Source organism: Sprattus sprattus (genome assembly GCF_963457725.1).
Source record: "Sprattus sprattus genome assembly, chromosome: 4".
In the NCBI taxonomy this organism is placed as follows: domain Eukaryota; kingdom Metazoa; phylum Chordata; class Actinopteri; order Clupeiformes; family Clupeidae; genus Sprattus; species Sprattus sprattus.
Window position 1 is genome coordinate 10,629,785 of NC_137923.1, and position 15,981 is coordinate 10,645,765.

At 40.2% G+C, this 15,981-nt stretch overlaps 1 protein-coding gene across 2 annotated transcripts; it reads right to left on the bottom strand.

Annotated features, from left to right (window-relative positions):
• Window positions 1-6,764: 6,764 nt before the first annotated feature.
• On the bottom strand, window positions 6,765-10,460 carry ptmab (prothymosin alpha b). Of its 2 annotated transcripts, none has more exons than XM_080836873.1 (5): window positions 10,322-10,460; window positions 8,024-8,089; window positions 7,827-7,908; window positions 7,533-7,621; window positions 6,765-7,427 (listed from the first exon to the last, which is right to left on the bottom strand). In XM_080836873.1, the coding sequence occupies exons 1-5, from the start codon at window positions 10,370-10,372 to the stop codon at window positions 7,383-7,385; spliced, it is 333 nt and encodes a 110-aa protein (XP_080692999.1). In that variant the 5' UTR covers window positions 10,373-10,460; the 3' UTR covers window positions 6,765-7,382. The 2 variants fall into 2 exon arrangements, with proteins under 2 accessions (XP_080692999.1, XP_080692998.1); XM_080836872.1 differs by having other exon boundaries at window positions 7,827-7,911.
• Window positions 10,461-15,981: the final 5,521 nt, after the last annotated feature.

The following is a 15,981-nucleotide window of genomic DNA, read 5'->3' on the forward strand; positions in this document are numbered from 1 at the left end:
GAAAGGAACTGAACTAAATGGGAAGCATCTGAATCCACAACAAAGGCAGAATTTCAGAGGATTTTTTTTCTTTGCAAAGGAGATAAGAGACATCTGTTGGCCACATGCTGGAATCTCTCTAAAAATAAATCACATGCAAAAGCCTTGTGTTCTGGATGAGACCAGTGTGATCAAACATTCTCTCTCAGCCAGAGGAATTTGGCTGAGCACAATTTTTTTTTCTGTTCCTCTTTTTACGACTATCGCGCAGAACCTTTCAGTGTCCAAGTAAATATATGATGCAAAGCGACTGCTGTGTCAACTCCGCAGAGAGGAAGCGGGAGGCTGCAGGACAGAATCCGAGCTACACTTCCTCTTCTGGAGTTCTAGAAGAGTCTTTGTGACAGTAGCCACTGTCAACCACACACCTTCATATGAGGCTGAAAAGGATTTAGGTGGAGTTTGAGAGGAGAGTTTAAGACCATCCCCTAGGCAGGGACAAAAGCCTTGTGTTGCTTCATCCTCACCTTGATAGGCTCATATATATCCACCAGCCAGGGGCACATGTGAACCTGGAGTTCCACCGCAGACAGCCTGCCTTTGTGCATCAAAAGAGACACAAAACAAAGGGGAGGCATCTGCTCTGCTCTTTCATCTTTGGGTGAGGTGCTGTATGACATGACAAAGCCTCTCAGGAGAGCTGGTCATCAGGGAAGAGGCTTGAGCCCAAGCCCAAGCCCAAGGCAGCCCTGTGTAAGCTGATTAACCACTGGAGCTGAGAGGAGGATCAGCACAGGAGAAGCCGCACAGGCATAAACCCCACACCTGCAAGGCTAGTTCTAACTACATGGCCAAGATGGGTAGTCCAGAAAGCAAAACTAGTTTAGGCTGTGTGCCCTTGGCAAGTAATTGAAAGACTGGTTTATCCTGATATTCAACAGTTTTCAGGAATAATTGGCCTCATTTTAAAAAAAAAATGTAAGTGACCAACTAAGACAGTGTTCTTTTTTGGAATACTGCAACTTTTTGGTTTATGGTGTCTTGGTTTTTGGCTAGTGAAAAAGTTAAGGCTAAAGCATTAAGCAGATTATTTGAAGAACCACATTTTGAATGGGCCACCATTTTACAAAATGCAGCAATCAAGGTACCTCAGCAGAGGCTTAGGTTGACCTCTATTCTCTAAATGTGACAGCTTTTTTCTGTAACCTCTTTAAACTTAGGAGATATTTTTCCGTTCTGTAACTGACTTTATAAAAAGTGTGTTTGTCCTATGCTGACACCTGTTGGTTTTGACGGATTCAATACTGTCCTTCAATGATGCAGGGCATTGCACAGCACAAAAGTGGGGGGAAAAATACAACATGAGGTGAAATACTGAGCAACTCTGCCCCCTAGTGGTGATCTGACTGTACTATACAAATTAAGGAGAAATATACGTTTTACACTTTAGCCATTTTAGAAATGTACACACTTTCAACATATGACTCATCAGGACTTAACTTGTAAAGGTGTAAGGTAACATAGTAAAAACCGCAACATTTTTGGGGTGTATTTGATACTTCCCCAATCCCCCCAAAGTCCAGATGTACTATCACTGTGAATGCATTTATAGGCACCCAGTGCAACTTTATGTAAACATTCAATGAAAAATAAACATTACATTTCCAGTCTTTTTTACACGTAGTAAGTTTCAATAACTCCATACCATTACATATCGACATTCAAGGAGCAAAGATGAGACGTCGTTGTGTGGTGAGAACTGATAGAAAATCGTAAACAACAACAATCGCTGGTGGGGAGAGGCTATTTTTCCATTGACTGCTTTATTTATTGTAGGTAACAAAAAATAAAGAAAATGGCGGCGATTGTTGTTGTTATCGATTTTCTATCAGTTCTCACCACACAACGACGTCTCATCTTTGCTCCTTGAATGTCCATATGTAATGGTATGGAGTTATTGAAACTTACTACATGTAAAAAAGACTAGAAATTGAATGTTTATTTTTAAGCCTCGAAAGTTGCACTGGGTGCCTTTAAAACAGTATTAGCAATAGCCGTCGAAGTTCAGTAGCTTCTCATTGAAGTTTTTTCCTTGCCGTTGCTGCCGTTATTTATTTGCTCACGGCTGTTCAACCAGGTGCAGGAGGAAGAGACTGTATGTTGAAAAAAAGTATTTTGACAGATTTTCAGATAGGAGACTCGTGTTAACTTGAGCAGCTTTAAAGACTCTACAAAAGCAACACAACACAAACACAATCAGTGAATGTATGTATGTGTATGTGTATATATATATATATATATATATATATGTGTGTGTGTGTGTGTGTGTGTGTGTGTGTGTGTGTGTGTGTGTGTGTGTGTTGTGTTTATATACAGTATATATCTATATATATAATGTATTCATTTCTTTACAAAAAAAGATTTAAAAAAAAAATCCCTATACCACTTGGTATTAAAGAACCTTCCAATATAAAAGCTTCCAAGGTTGGACCATTCTACCTCTTTTATTGATATTTACTTTTCTGGTGAAAGCAGCAATTATGTGAGAATCTGAGAGCTACTCACAGGAGTTCCCCTACAGGGACTACACATGATGCAACCAACACACCATGTCCCTGAACAGCAGCTGTTGCTAGGTGAGGCCTATGTTGTTCACTGTGGGCTCAGTGGAGTCTTGAGTAACAATGAGGCCTAGGGAGAGGGGGTTAAGTTGTGGGGTGTTGTCAGTAAATGAGGTTGGGGGCTGCATAATAATGGTGCCCCCCCCCCCCCCCCCCACTCTTTCTTGAGGCCTTTTTTTGTGATAGAGACGGCTTGTGTCTTTGTTTCAGTAGGGATATGGGCACCTGCATTTGAAAACAGCTTTTAAAGCAATCATTTTAAATGTCCACATTTCATTCATACTTACAGTACTGTGCAAAAGTTTTAGGCAGGTGTGAAAAAATGCTTTGAACTAAGAATGCTTTGAAAAATGTAAACAATAAATGTTTATTTTGTATCCATTTACATGGTAAGACTGAGCACAGCAACAAGACACAACGTAGTTATACTGCATCAGCAGGGTCTCTCCCAGACAATGATTTCAAAGCAGACAGGGGTTTCAAAATGTGCAGTTCAAGCTCTTTTGAAGAAGACGTTGAGGATCGTAGACGCAGTGGTCAGTCAAGGAAACTTAATGCAGCTGATGAAAAACACATTAAGCCTTATTTACCTTCGAAATCGGAAGATTTCAAGCAGTGGCATCAGCTCAGAACTGGCAGAAACCAGTGGTACCCAGGTACAGACATTTACTGTCTGGGGAAGTCTGGCCAGAAGTGGTCTTCATGGAAGAGTTGCAACCAAAAAGCTCTACCCCGACAAGGAAACAAGGCCAAGTGACTGAACTAAGCACGAAAACATAGAAACTGGGGTGCAGAAACATGGCAGAAGGTGCTCTGGACTGATGAGTCAAATTTAGAAATATTTGGCTGTAGAAGAAGGCAGTTTGTTCGCCGAAGGGCTGGAGAGAGGTACAATAATGAGAGTCTGCAGGCAACAGTGAAGCATGGTAGAGGTTCCTTTCCAGTTTGGGGCTGCATTTCTGCAAGTGGAGTTGGAGATTTGGTCAGGATGAATGGTGTCCTCAATGCTGAGAAATACAGGCAGATACTAATCCATCATGCAATACCATCAGGGAGGCGTATGATTGGCACCAAATGTATTCTGCAGCAGGAACATAACCCCAAACAAACAGCAAATGTCATTAACAACTATCTTCAGCTTAAAGAAGAACAGAAAGACTTGCAAGTGATGGTATGACCCCCACAGAGCCCTGATCTCTACATCATTGAGTCTGTCTGGGTTTACATGAAGAGACCGAAGAATTTTAGGAAGCCTACATCCACAGAAGATCTGTGGTTAGTTCTCCAAGATGTTTGGAACAATTTACCAGCCGAGTTCCTTCAAAAACTGTGCGCAAGTGTATCTGGAAGAATTGATGCTAGTTTGAAGGCAAAGGGTGGTCACACCAAATATTGATTTAATTTAGAATTTTCTTCTGTTCCTTCACTGCATTTTGTTAATTTATGAAGAATTGATGAAAATAAACTGTTAACACTTCCATTTTTGAAAGCATTCTTAGTTTACAGCATTTTTTCACACCTGCCTAAAACTTTTGCACAGTACTGTACATATTAACTGACGTAACACAATTGACTGAGAGATTTTAAAGATTTGAAAAAGGGAGAGTGAATTTGAAAAGTATTGATAATAATCAAACAGAGAGTCTAAGCCATTTACTCAAATGAAATACTGAGTAAATATAAGTACATTTACGTGAATTGTGTGAAAGATATTAAATTATATCACATAAAACTGAAGGCTGCATGCAATATCACCATTCACCACTGAGAGGCAGACAAGGCCTAATAACAAACGGGTGGAGGGAAACCTTCAGAGCAGAAGGCTTGTTGTCAGTGCCTCTGAAGTCAACGCAAAGGTCTGCTTCGCGGTTTTGCACTCCTACAAACATGTCACTTGGTCACATTTACACAGACGAGTGTGTGTTTCATAACTCAGTCTACTTAATACGCTTCTCTACTGGTAAGAACTGAAAGCTCAATTGCTTGTGTCTGCTTGTATTTTAACCTGATTTATATGTGTCCATCATGTATAATGATTTATTTGGTTTAAATGAATAGCATTTCTGACAAAGCCATGCTATCTTTGGCTACTAACTCGTGTTTTCAATATACATAAGCTGGAATAACACAATCAAATTGTGGTAAACTGCTTTTATTATTTGATACTACTATACCAAACTGCATTGTATTGTTTGTGTTTTGGACCTCTCTGATCTCTGAAAGTGAATTTCTTACCTCTCACACGTTGGTTACACAATGATCATTCACACCATGACAGACTGCCCTTATACGGTTCTCTGTCAAATGTGCACATGAAACTGGCATCTGTGCTTCCGGCTGAGCAAAATAAAGGATGAAGAAGACGAAACTAGAGAACGCTGATTCCAATAGTTGTCTGAATACGACTCTGCACACTCTCATAGTCTCTGAGTGTGACAGGTATAACAGGTCTGAATAAGACTATGAACACTCTCATAGTCTCCGAGTGTGTCAGGTCAAACAGGTCAGTGGATTCTCAAATCATCACAACAGTTTTGACTGTGGCTAAATCAGTGGGCCTGTTGTGCTTCAAGAACCAATGAAGCCACATGTCTGACTTCCTGTCATATTTTATTGTTTCATATCTAAACAAGTTTCACCGCCATGTAATACCTGTCCCCTTTCACTACCTTTCGCCTACAGTGAACCAATAAGAAATGGCCTCATAATGACTTATCAGAGGAATTCTGTACAGTATTGAGTAAAGCATTGGGGCTCCGCTGAGTTTGGGGAGGAGTGATGAGAGCCTGAGGCTCTGCCCCCTGCCTCTGCCTCCACAGCGGACCAGTTTAAACTTGACCCAGACAGCTAAGCCCCAAAATCTGACAGGGAGAGATCCAATAAGCTTCCGCTTCCACTGCTGCATGCCAGGTCAACAACCCTCCAGTGCACACCGCACACCGCCCAGTCACCACTCCTCACTATTGCTATGCAAACAACACAGATGTATCTCTGCTAATTTTTACATAGAGGACACCAGAGATTAGGCAACGGCAATAGAAGTCTGTTAGAAGCACTCCCTCAAATGGAGCTTGATTGAACACTTGATTGTTGTTGAACTACACATCAAGTGTTTACATTTTACTTGCACTTTATGTAAACACGGGTTTGGGTGGCTAGTTCAGACTATACATTTCAAAATATTTATACATGCACTAGCTGCTGATACAATCATTGTTCAGCTTATTTAATTGGTACTCACAGAAACACAATTAACACATGTACCTCACCTTCTGAGGAGAGGTGGAAGCAGGAGGTGCCAGACTGTGAGGCCTGCAGCTGCACAAAACAGCAGGCAGCTCCTTAGATTGCATCTGGATGCAGGTTGTCATCTCATCTAGCACCATGTGTTTGTGTGCTGTTTAAAGTCCCAGGAACAACCCATTTGGTCTGTTTCATTACTTGACGCATTATCATTATACTGGGGAACCATAGCAACAAAGCCAGATTCAAGAAAATGGGAGCTGATAAAAATGTATGGTGATGATGTTGTGATAAAATGTGCCAGACAAATATCTTTAAAAAGTACAATGCATTTATCTATCGGGCCCACTCAAATATATCTTACATGTTTATCTATATTTAGCTTGTACAAGAAAGGGTAGGTCCACTCTACAAAAAAAGTATCTGACAAGTTATTGCAGTACTATGATATATTGTAGAAAAAACATTATACATTCATAGTTTATTTAATAATTAATAGAGATGTTATGCACATGTTGTGACACCATGCAAATTGCTCTACGCATCTTAGAAGTTCTACATGGAGTGGAGTTATGTGATGGGGGGGGGGGGGGGGGGGGGCGATTGAAGACCTATATGCACTAAGAGAGTAGAATAATCCCTCCATCAAAAGAGGAGAAAAATGGAATTTAAACATGGTATTCATATGTGAAGAACTGTAGCCAGAGAGAAATTCTAAAAGGAAGTTGTAGGATTTGGCACTATGCCTCCATGACTACTCCAAGTCCAACTTGATTCCAGTTTGCCGTTAGCGGCCCCCTCAACTCTATGCCTTTCAGACAGCACCTTCAACTTTCAATTTAAAGCTCTGACAAATACAAAAACCTGCAGCAAGACCCTTTCCCCTTGTAAAGATGAAAAAAGGTAAACATCTTGTACAACTCACAAAATAAAAGGTTTATTGTTGAACAACAAACTTCACACATACATTAAAAAGGACCAGTTTAAACAAAAACTGCAGACAAAAAAAAGAACACAAAACAAGAAAAGTAACTCCTTTTCTTTGGCCCAACCCCTCTCATACAAACAAAAAAAACTAGTTATGGTGCAACTAGTTATGGTACAACAAAAAAGGTTCATACATAAAATTTCCTGGAATGCTCTGAATTCATTGCTGATTTGTACATGTTCTGTTAAGCTGAAACTGAGACATGGTCAAACAAGTTATATTTCATACAGAAGCACCGATTTGGTCACATGATAAAGTGGCTGACCTCATAACAATATGTACAAAAATATAAAATGTAAATAAAAATACAAACAAATTTCATTTTTTTATATGTTTGCCGTTGAGTATGTTGAGACACTTGTTGGAATCTGTCATGGTTCTCCCTGGAGAAAAATTTTGCAGTCGGGTTGGTTGAGCACGGATGGTGAACTTGCTTGATGATGACCATGTTTTCATTTGAATGTTTTATGTCTTTTCTGAGTTCTGTCCTCAAGCCCAACTTTGGAACTGAAGAGGAGGCTTCGAACAGTTTAGCGGGACGGAGGAGAGCTTTAGTCGTCGTCGTCGGTTTTCTGCTTCTTGGGGTCTACGTCATCCTAATGAGGGAAAGTGAAAAATATATATAGTATTAAAGTCAAACAATGAGATAGGGCCACAACATTGAAATATCTTGCTTCATATGTTCAGTGAATGCCTCCTACCTCGTCATCATCTTCGTCATCATCCTCAGCTGACCGTTTTGTGCCACCACCAAGATCATCATCATCTTCCTCATCATCTTCCTCATCTCCTAGGGGGAAAAGGATACAAAGTTTTAAAGACATATTAGGATACAGTTCTAGGCAGTCCTCCAGATGGAATCCTTTTGAGACTTTGTGGCAATTCTGGTAATTCTCTTGCTTGACATTGACATTTCTGAATTGTAACTTTACAGTCAGCATATTACGCATTTGCCAAAGCTAAATATTGCACACAACTTTGTTTTTTGAACATACCTTCCCCATCTTCATCCTCATCCTCTTCATCCACCTCCTCGTCATCTTCATCATCTACTTCTGGTTCACCATTCTCCTCATTCTCCTTTTAGGAAAAAAAAACATCCTTACTTCTGGGACTGTTTGCATACATCATTTGAAATAAAAGAAATGAAGTCTACAAGTTCAGCATGCTGCACACATCCAAAGGATCTCACCTTTCCATTGGTAGCGGAGTCCTTTCCATTCTCCTTCTCTTCCACAAGCTTTTTCTCTTTCAGATCCTGTGACAAAACACAAATTCCACATTGGTCTTGAGTAACCCAAGTAAGCTGACACTGCACAACAAAGTGGAAGCAAACCATTTCTTTGTGTATCATTACAAGTTAAGGGAAGGGATAATACATTGCAATTATGCTCGATTTAGACCTAATCTGTGACGTTGGTAACACGCCCCCTCCACACGAGGAGGGCGGGGGAGGAATCTCACACATCGGGGACTCTCGTCATTGGTTAGAAAGGCTGTCGGCCTGATGCCACTCAATGCTTCAATTCCGATTCCCGCCTACTTCAACCGATCTTAATGCTTTGTAATCTGATACACTGATGTTGAGATACCATGGGTATTGTAGTTCGGCGAGTTTTGTGAGCACTATATACTTCTACGAAGACACGCCCGGGGCAAACACTGCAACTCCCAGAGTACCCAAATCATTCATTTTAATACCTCAACGGGGCACGCTGATGCAGAACCAGCGAGAGGTGAATTGAGAACGATCTTCGAGACAATGGGACCAAAGCATGGCCGCAAAAACGTACGTCCTAAATAAACGGATTCGTTTACATGCAGGCTAAATGTTATTTAGGTCGCTCGAGCAGACTCCCAAAACATTTGGGTTAAAAAAAATCGAAACATAGCCTAAACGTATTTTTTTAAGGGTGCCTACCAACGCGTCTTGAAACCAGTGCTGTGTTTTCAAATACGCACCAAATGGTTTAAATCAATTCTTTTATAGCCTATAGTATAATCTTCAGCCTTTAAGCCGTTTATAAGCTTCCTCGCGTGGTACCGTCTCCTTGAATTAGCCAACACAGTGGTTCCTACATAAGTAGACTTAACTTGAGTAAAAACATTATTTGCATCGCCATTTAAATGGTGGTTTTGGTAGGGAAGGTGCGTCGTGGTTTCTTGTGTTCATTTAGAAATGTATCGGTTTACCCATCATCGGTCTATTTCTACGAGGTAGCACTTCGCTTCAAGCCGTGGGTTACTCAAGGGTTAATGTTTAGTTGATAAGGTCATTTTTGATATAGCCCACCCGCTGAGACAAGAGGTACTATTACCGAAAATAGCACCCGCGACTCGGTTGTTTTACGCGTTCAACTTTGTGATGATTAATGGTTTTAAATGCATACCAAAATACACAAACCTTTACAATTAACTCTATTCGCAATTTTAGTCGCAGTACACCGTTCTTTAAATTGGGTAGGCTCAAATAAATCTGCGGCACACCATAAAAGTCTAAGCCCTTTTAACATGTAGTCTAAAAACCTGCCTTCTATGAAAATATATAATTTTCTCATAAAAACACTCAACAATTAAGAAAGGTATGTGCCCCAGTTGAGCCTGTAGGCTACAGTTCCGATGAATTCTGTAATTGTGATGCATTCGCTCGTATAGTCATACGAATCGCGCTACGAAGCCATGAAATGCCCTCGTACCAAGGCTAATACGCAAACTAATGTGATGTTAATGTTCCAAATAAAACAGTGTTCAGTACCACTTACAGAAAACGACATCGAACACTAAATGTCTAAGTCAAAACGAACGTGGAGTGGGAAGGGGATGAGAGCGCATCAATCATGTCAAGGCTAGGCTTCAGTCACGGCCGGGGAAAACCGGCAAAAGTTGTTCATCTTCCGCGGCAACGCAGCTTCTCAGTTAACAGTCGTATTGATTCCAAATAATGCAATATTTCTGATAGTGTAAAGACATGTGACCGACCATCCAAAAATACCATAATAACAACAGCTATACTAGTCTCGATGCTGGAAACTGTCTGACAAAGAACATCTATGCACACCGTCTCAATATAACGCCATTATAATTCATATTCGGGGCAATCAGGAGTAGGCCTTAATCAACTAAACATCACCCAATAAGAAAATGTGGTAAGATCGAAATCTGCAATGTTGGTGTTTAAGAACACTCAACACGCTCGTATAAACAAAGAACCCGCGCAGACTGTTACACTACGGACAATGAAAGCCATGCGAACGGGTTGTATTTGTCAGGAGCAAGATAGTTACAGTGAATTGATCAGTAGACCGATGATTCACTTTCGCGTAAACAGAATCTCACCATGTTAAGATCGAATAAGACTGAACATTCACAGGTGTCCTTTGCAGTTTCAATTTATAATTACAGAAAAAGGTTGGAATAAAAAAAATCTGGTTTACGGAACCCTTGAAAATTCCTCTATTATAGGTATAGTACATTACTTTGGAAGCCTTACCTTGGCGGAGATTTCAGTTGCAGAATCTACTTTAGACTTTGTGTCTGCCATGGTTTATGCTTAATTTCAGTATAATACAGGACACAGAAAACAAAAGTATAATCCACAACCAACCCGCTGTAGATCACTGTTAATGTGGCCGTGCTTTCGGCATGCGATAGAGGAGGCTTTAATATAGACTAGTGGGCGGGGTGGAAAGGCAGTAAGGTCTACATGGTTGGTCAGAAATCCCAAATAGGTGTGTTTCGTACGCGTTGAAGTGGAACAATGGATAGTGTTTCCAAACCGAGATGACACACCTCTTAACAATCTCTGCGTTTGACCGTTGCCAAAGACAGCGCAAGAGTTCAAAGCAAATTTGTACTTCAGCAATATCTACCATTTCCCATTGCCATTCGCGACACCATTTAGACTAAAATGGTAAAAAAACATCCATGTCTCAGTTTTGACTGAACTGAAGCAGCAACCAATAACACGGTCACTTGTGTCAAACTATGATGTCTCAGAAAGGGTAACACAATTTAGCCTACGTCGACTTATCTTGTAATACAGACTTATGTTCGCCTTTGCAGTTATTGTGATTTGAGGTCAATGCAGAAGTAATTAACTGGGCATTTACAACGGAAATAGCGTAGACTATGTATGAATACACTCGGAAGGCGGGATACTTTTTCCACATTCTCTACACTAGACTACTGCCCCTCCCCTTTCCGTCAATTTGTAATCAAACTCTCCTAGATGCGTAAAATACAGCCTACGCGCGCACGGAAGTCTTCAATCTCGTATTTACACCCATATCCTCAATAAAGGTTTCTTTCTCATAACCGGTTTGTTCAGTATTGACACTGTAAGCCTAAATTAAGAATGGGGAGAAAATCTTACTTTCAACCCAGTTAAAATAACAAATAATTTAGGCACATATCGTCTTCGACGTTTAGAAAGGATCGACGCGTAACGGAGTACGATGATGATGAGCCTGCAAGACGAAATTCAGCTTACGCAGATCTTATTAATAATTGTCCTAGCAGTGCATATGGCGCAGACAAAGCACTTGATGCAACCAGTTCAGACCAAGGGGGAGGGGAAAAGAACTCTTCATCATAACCTACATTCAAATTTGACTTCGGTGACGGTATGTTTGCATCCAACACCTTTGATTGGTGGGGAAATCGAGTAAACAGAGATTTGACGCTTTGCGGACTGCTATTGGGTAGAATACACGTCAACCAAAAGGGGATATATAGTAGCTAGTAAAGCCTGGAAAGTGGATCAGTGCACGTTTTTGACGCTACATGTTTGCCGAGTGGAGGTTTAGATTTAAGGTCAGTGTCCGTGTTTTGCTCCTAATTTTAAGCCAATAAAAGGGTTACGAGATTTTTTTTTTTTTTTTTTTGAAATATGCGTTATAACGTAGGCAGGCCCATCTAACACATACTCAATTAGTTCCTCAAATTACCGGAACAGAAAGTAAAACCATATTTACAGCAGAGGCATAGATGTTTCTTCCTGTTGTAGGTCCAGTATGTGAACAGCAAACCTGGAGACCTAATATTCAACTTAGTTAAAAAACGAATCTTTATTACTTATGAGTTGCGATCAGGATTAAGCCTGATGCCCACTGAATAATAGCTTCGCTCTCTCGCTCTGTCTCACTTTCAGGTATGAACACACACACACACACACACACACACACACACACACACACACACACACACACACACACACACACACACACACACACACACATATTTATACATAGTGTAGGCCTCGAGCTGACAAAAGATAGTGGCAAAGAGAGCAGCCATATAACCTTCCTTTTTTAAACTCACAGACAGTATGTCTATATTGTATGACGAGTGGATCACTGACTTTATAGTAAATCACATTTTGAAACAATACATGTCAATCACATTTCTAATTATGAACTAGTGTGAAAATGGCCAGTGCTCCAGATTCTCTTCCTACCCCATGCATTGCCTCAGGCAATTTGACTCGTGCCGGAAATGCAACAAAACACAGAACACTTCCTCATGAGTAGGCAATGAACGTCTACTCATGTGAGAACTTGTCACTCTGATGGAGTTGAAGACTCAGCGATGTTGCCCTGCTTGAGACTGCCTAGCTCCCTGGATATCATCCAGAGATAGGTGAAGTGTTAATAGCCCATGCTGTATGCTCACTGACCCAGACATGGGGAGCATTTTCATCCAGACCCTCATAAATATAAGAGCATCTGTGCATGTTCTCATACAGACTGGTGCTGTCTCATACCATGTTGTGTGAGTGTGTGTGTGACACATGCGTGTCCTGTTGAATTAACTGTTATCATATAGTTCTGATTTAAAGAAGCATTATGGTGTTTTGGTCTAAAACACACAAGCTGCCTACCTACCTAAAAGCATGCAGAAACTTTGCAAACGCCATCAAAAGCCAAGTTGGCACTGTTAACAAAAGTTTTTTAACATGCTAACTGGCTCCTCTATGCTGTATTGTTGGTGATGTCATGCTGTACACGCTTTTCTTACATTTGTGCAGTGTGTTCTGACCTGAATCACAGAACTGCAGAGTTTAAAATGATACCAAAATGAGTTACTAATGCTTTAATCTGATCCTTTCTAAACGGAACCTTCATTTTAACCAATGGGTAAAATATAGTGTCCTTGTTCAGTGGTTTGAATGTTTTAGCCATACATTCAGATGTAACAGGGCGTGCATGATTATTAGGTTTATGTAAAATCTCAAATGCAGAGAGTCAGCATGGGTACACATATGCTTGTTTTTTAGCTCATGAAGAGGAAGCAGAACTACGAGCTTTGGATGGTGGGCTATCAGTTGACAACTTCCTTTTAAATAGCTGGTAAGCCCAGGGGTCTATGAGGATAAAATTACAAGATAAAAGAAATTATCTTACACAGAAGACAGACCAAAAACTCTGTGTGTGAGAGAGAGAGAGAGAGAGAGAGTAAATATTGCAGGAGGAAGGTTGTTACTGGTATGTGCCAAACAGAGGACCTTGAATTGAATAACAGCCAACTCCTGTGGCTGTTAAGAGCAGAGAGAATAGCTGATAGCAACCTTTCTGCCTGTTCAGTATGAGTTCAACAAAGCTATTTTGGCAATAATTCAAATTCAATGTTTGCTTTTCAAATGTTAAAAAAACTAACTCACCTTGTTGTTTGATGTTCGTAAAACTGCTACAATAGTAACTGTTATAGCATACCTTGAATTTTGATATGGAGGTAGAATGTTTTGTAGTAGGTAGTTACCCCTTAGAAGCCATTCTATGACACACTATGTACTGTGAAAACATTTGTTTTTCAGTCACATTGTTGTGAGACTATGCAAAACATAGCATTGTTTTTTTTTCCCTTTTCATATCAGTTACTCACTAGATGAGTTTCTCAACTTTATATTGTCAGTCTTTCAGGGCTGACATTTTAAATCCTTTTTGTAATGCAGAAGTATGCATCTCATTCGGAAATGGAGGGAAATACCTCAAGTGGAGTATCTAGATGGCGCTGAAGTTCACTGTTTTAGTCAAGGGGAAAACCAGCATGCCAGCTCATCATATAAAACCACAGCAGTCACTGAGCTGAGGTCAAAAGCCAGAGACTTATCTAACACTTTCAAACACACAGCCAGCTCCATTAAAGCTGCATATAAAAAGCGCTTGAAGCATCTCTTTTCACTTCCTTGTTGTCACATTCAAGGTAAGACCTTACGGTTATAGCTTGTGATATGCAATTATCACCAGTTTCCACTGTGCCATGTGTATTGCTGTCAGGCGTAGGATGTGGAACGTCACTTTTAAAACCATAGCCGCTTGATTTGCTGGGAAGGAAACATTGGTTCGTATCTGTAACTAAAAGATGATATGTGTATCATTACTGGAATGCACATTATTTCCCCTTGGCCTAAATAGGCTTAGAATGTGTCATCCTTTGCTTGAAAATCTTATGAGAGTTACTAAGGCCAAAACAATGAAAGTGAAAGAATGTAATTGCAAGAGACAGCCTAATTAAATGTCAAGTATATTAAGTATATAAATGTCAAGTATAAATGTTTCCGAGCTCTCAGGTGTGATAATATGTAATCATATGTGAAGTATTAAAGAAATGAACCTGTCCTTCCCAGACTCAGAATAATCTTGTATCCAAAATCATGATTGCTGAAATGGGTGTGGCCTGTTCTTACTGAACTGGAGAAATGACATGCTGATGCTTGGATATGGACATGGGCGGTTTCAGCTCTATCTCACACTGGGCAGGTTTTACTCCAGAATGCCTCCACAGCCCCATGTTCACTTTCAGCCCTGACTGTATCATGATTCTCCTTTCCCACCCTCTACTACACCTTCTTCAAAGTCTTACCACCATGGAGCAGGGATGCAATCCAGCGCCACCTTATCTAAATGTAATCCCACTATAGCACAGAATGGGAGGCTGTTTCCTCTGTGTTCCTTCGTGACAGAAAATGTGTGTGCCTGAAATGTACATACATGCCTCGTTTCTTGTACTTTTAATGCCATATTTTTAAAAACAGGAAATGTGTGATGTTTCATAAAACCTTCATTTTGTTGTGATGTTTGAGAAATACTTAAGAAGACTGCCCACAAGACTCAATTTTATCAGTTTTTACCACAGATGAAGCTTCACACATTTATTTCAGCGATCTGCTAAATATGTCACACTACGCTCATTATAACTATATGACTATATGATCTAATCTGTCTTTGATATGACCAAGACATAAGTTTGATCTTTTACTGTCATTGTTTTCATCTTGTTAAAATAATAACATTTTATGAAACCACACATCAATATGATTTCTGGTGTTGCCATCATTGTGCCAGTTTGTCTTAGATTGCTTTGTGTCATAGATACTCAATACATCCTTCTCAGCAGTAGCTATAGTGGACAAGGGTCATAGTGAAAACTGTCTGCTGCCTTTCATTCTGTCATGGCCTTTTGCGCTCTGTCATTGAGCCGACATATTGAACCCAAAACACAATAAGTGACTGGCAGAGGAAGGTTTTAGTGTCAAGGATTAACACTGTTACGTACTGTTTGAGTGAATGAAATGTACCATTGTCCTGGTGTTTAAAGCAAATTCCAGTCACTCTGTATAGCAAGACTAAGTCCTTAACTCTATGCCTTTATTTACTATCGCACACAAAAAGCCTAGTGGGTCAGTTTGTGTGATCACTGTCTAAAGAGCAGACAACTGAACGCCATTAAAAATCTATACAGTGTCATGTCTGAGGAGATGGTTATGTTTAAATGAGTCTCATAAAAAAATTAAAATAATGATGGTGTCATTGTGTGTTTAATTTGCCATGTTTGCCACTACAAGTTAACCAGAGAATACAGATGTACACACTTGCACTTGCAGGGTTTGTCCCCCCCTCATACACACACACACTCTCACACACACTTAAGTGAGTGAGGTCACTGTGTAGCAGATGTCATTCTCCGCACCAAGTGCTCTAGCCTTTTATACCTGATTAAATATTCATCACCTCACTCAGGGAGATAGGATATTGGACTCCTCTTCCCCAAACACTAAATGTACCCCATCATCTTTAGTTATGGCTACTCTCTGGCACTAACTCCAATATATACACCATTTCTTTCGCTGTCATATTAGTGATGAGAACAGAA

Bases quoted from the DNA above. Each gene is read 5' to 3' on its own strand.
- ptmab (XM_080836872.1), bottom strand. From the start codon at position 10,372: ATGGCAGACACAAAGTCTAAAGTAGATTCTGCAACTGAAATCTCCGCC. The intron at 8,090-10,321 runs GTAAGGCTTCCA...GTTTTGTCACAG, and splicing joins CAACTGAAATCTCCGCCAAG to GATCTGAAAGAGAAAAAGCT. The intron at 7,428-7,532 runs GTAGGAGGCATT...TTCCCTCATTAG, and splicing joins ATGACGAAGATGATGACGAG to GATGACGTAGACCCCAAGAA.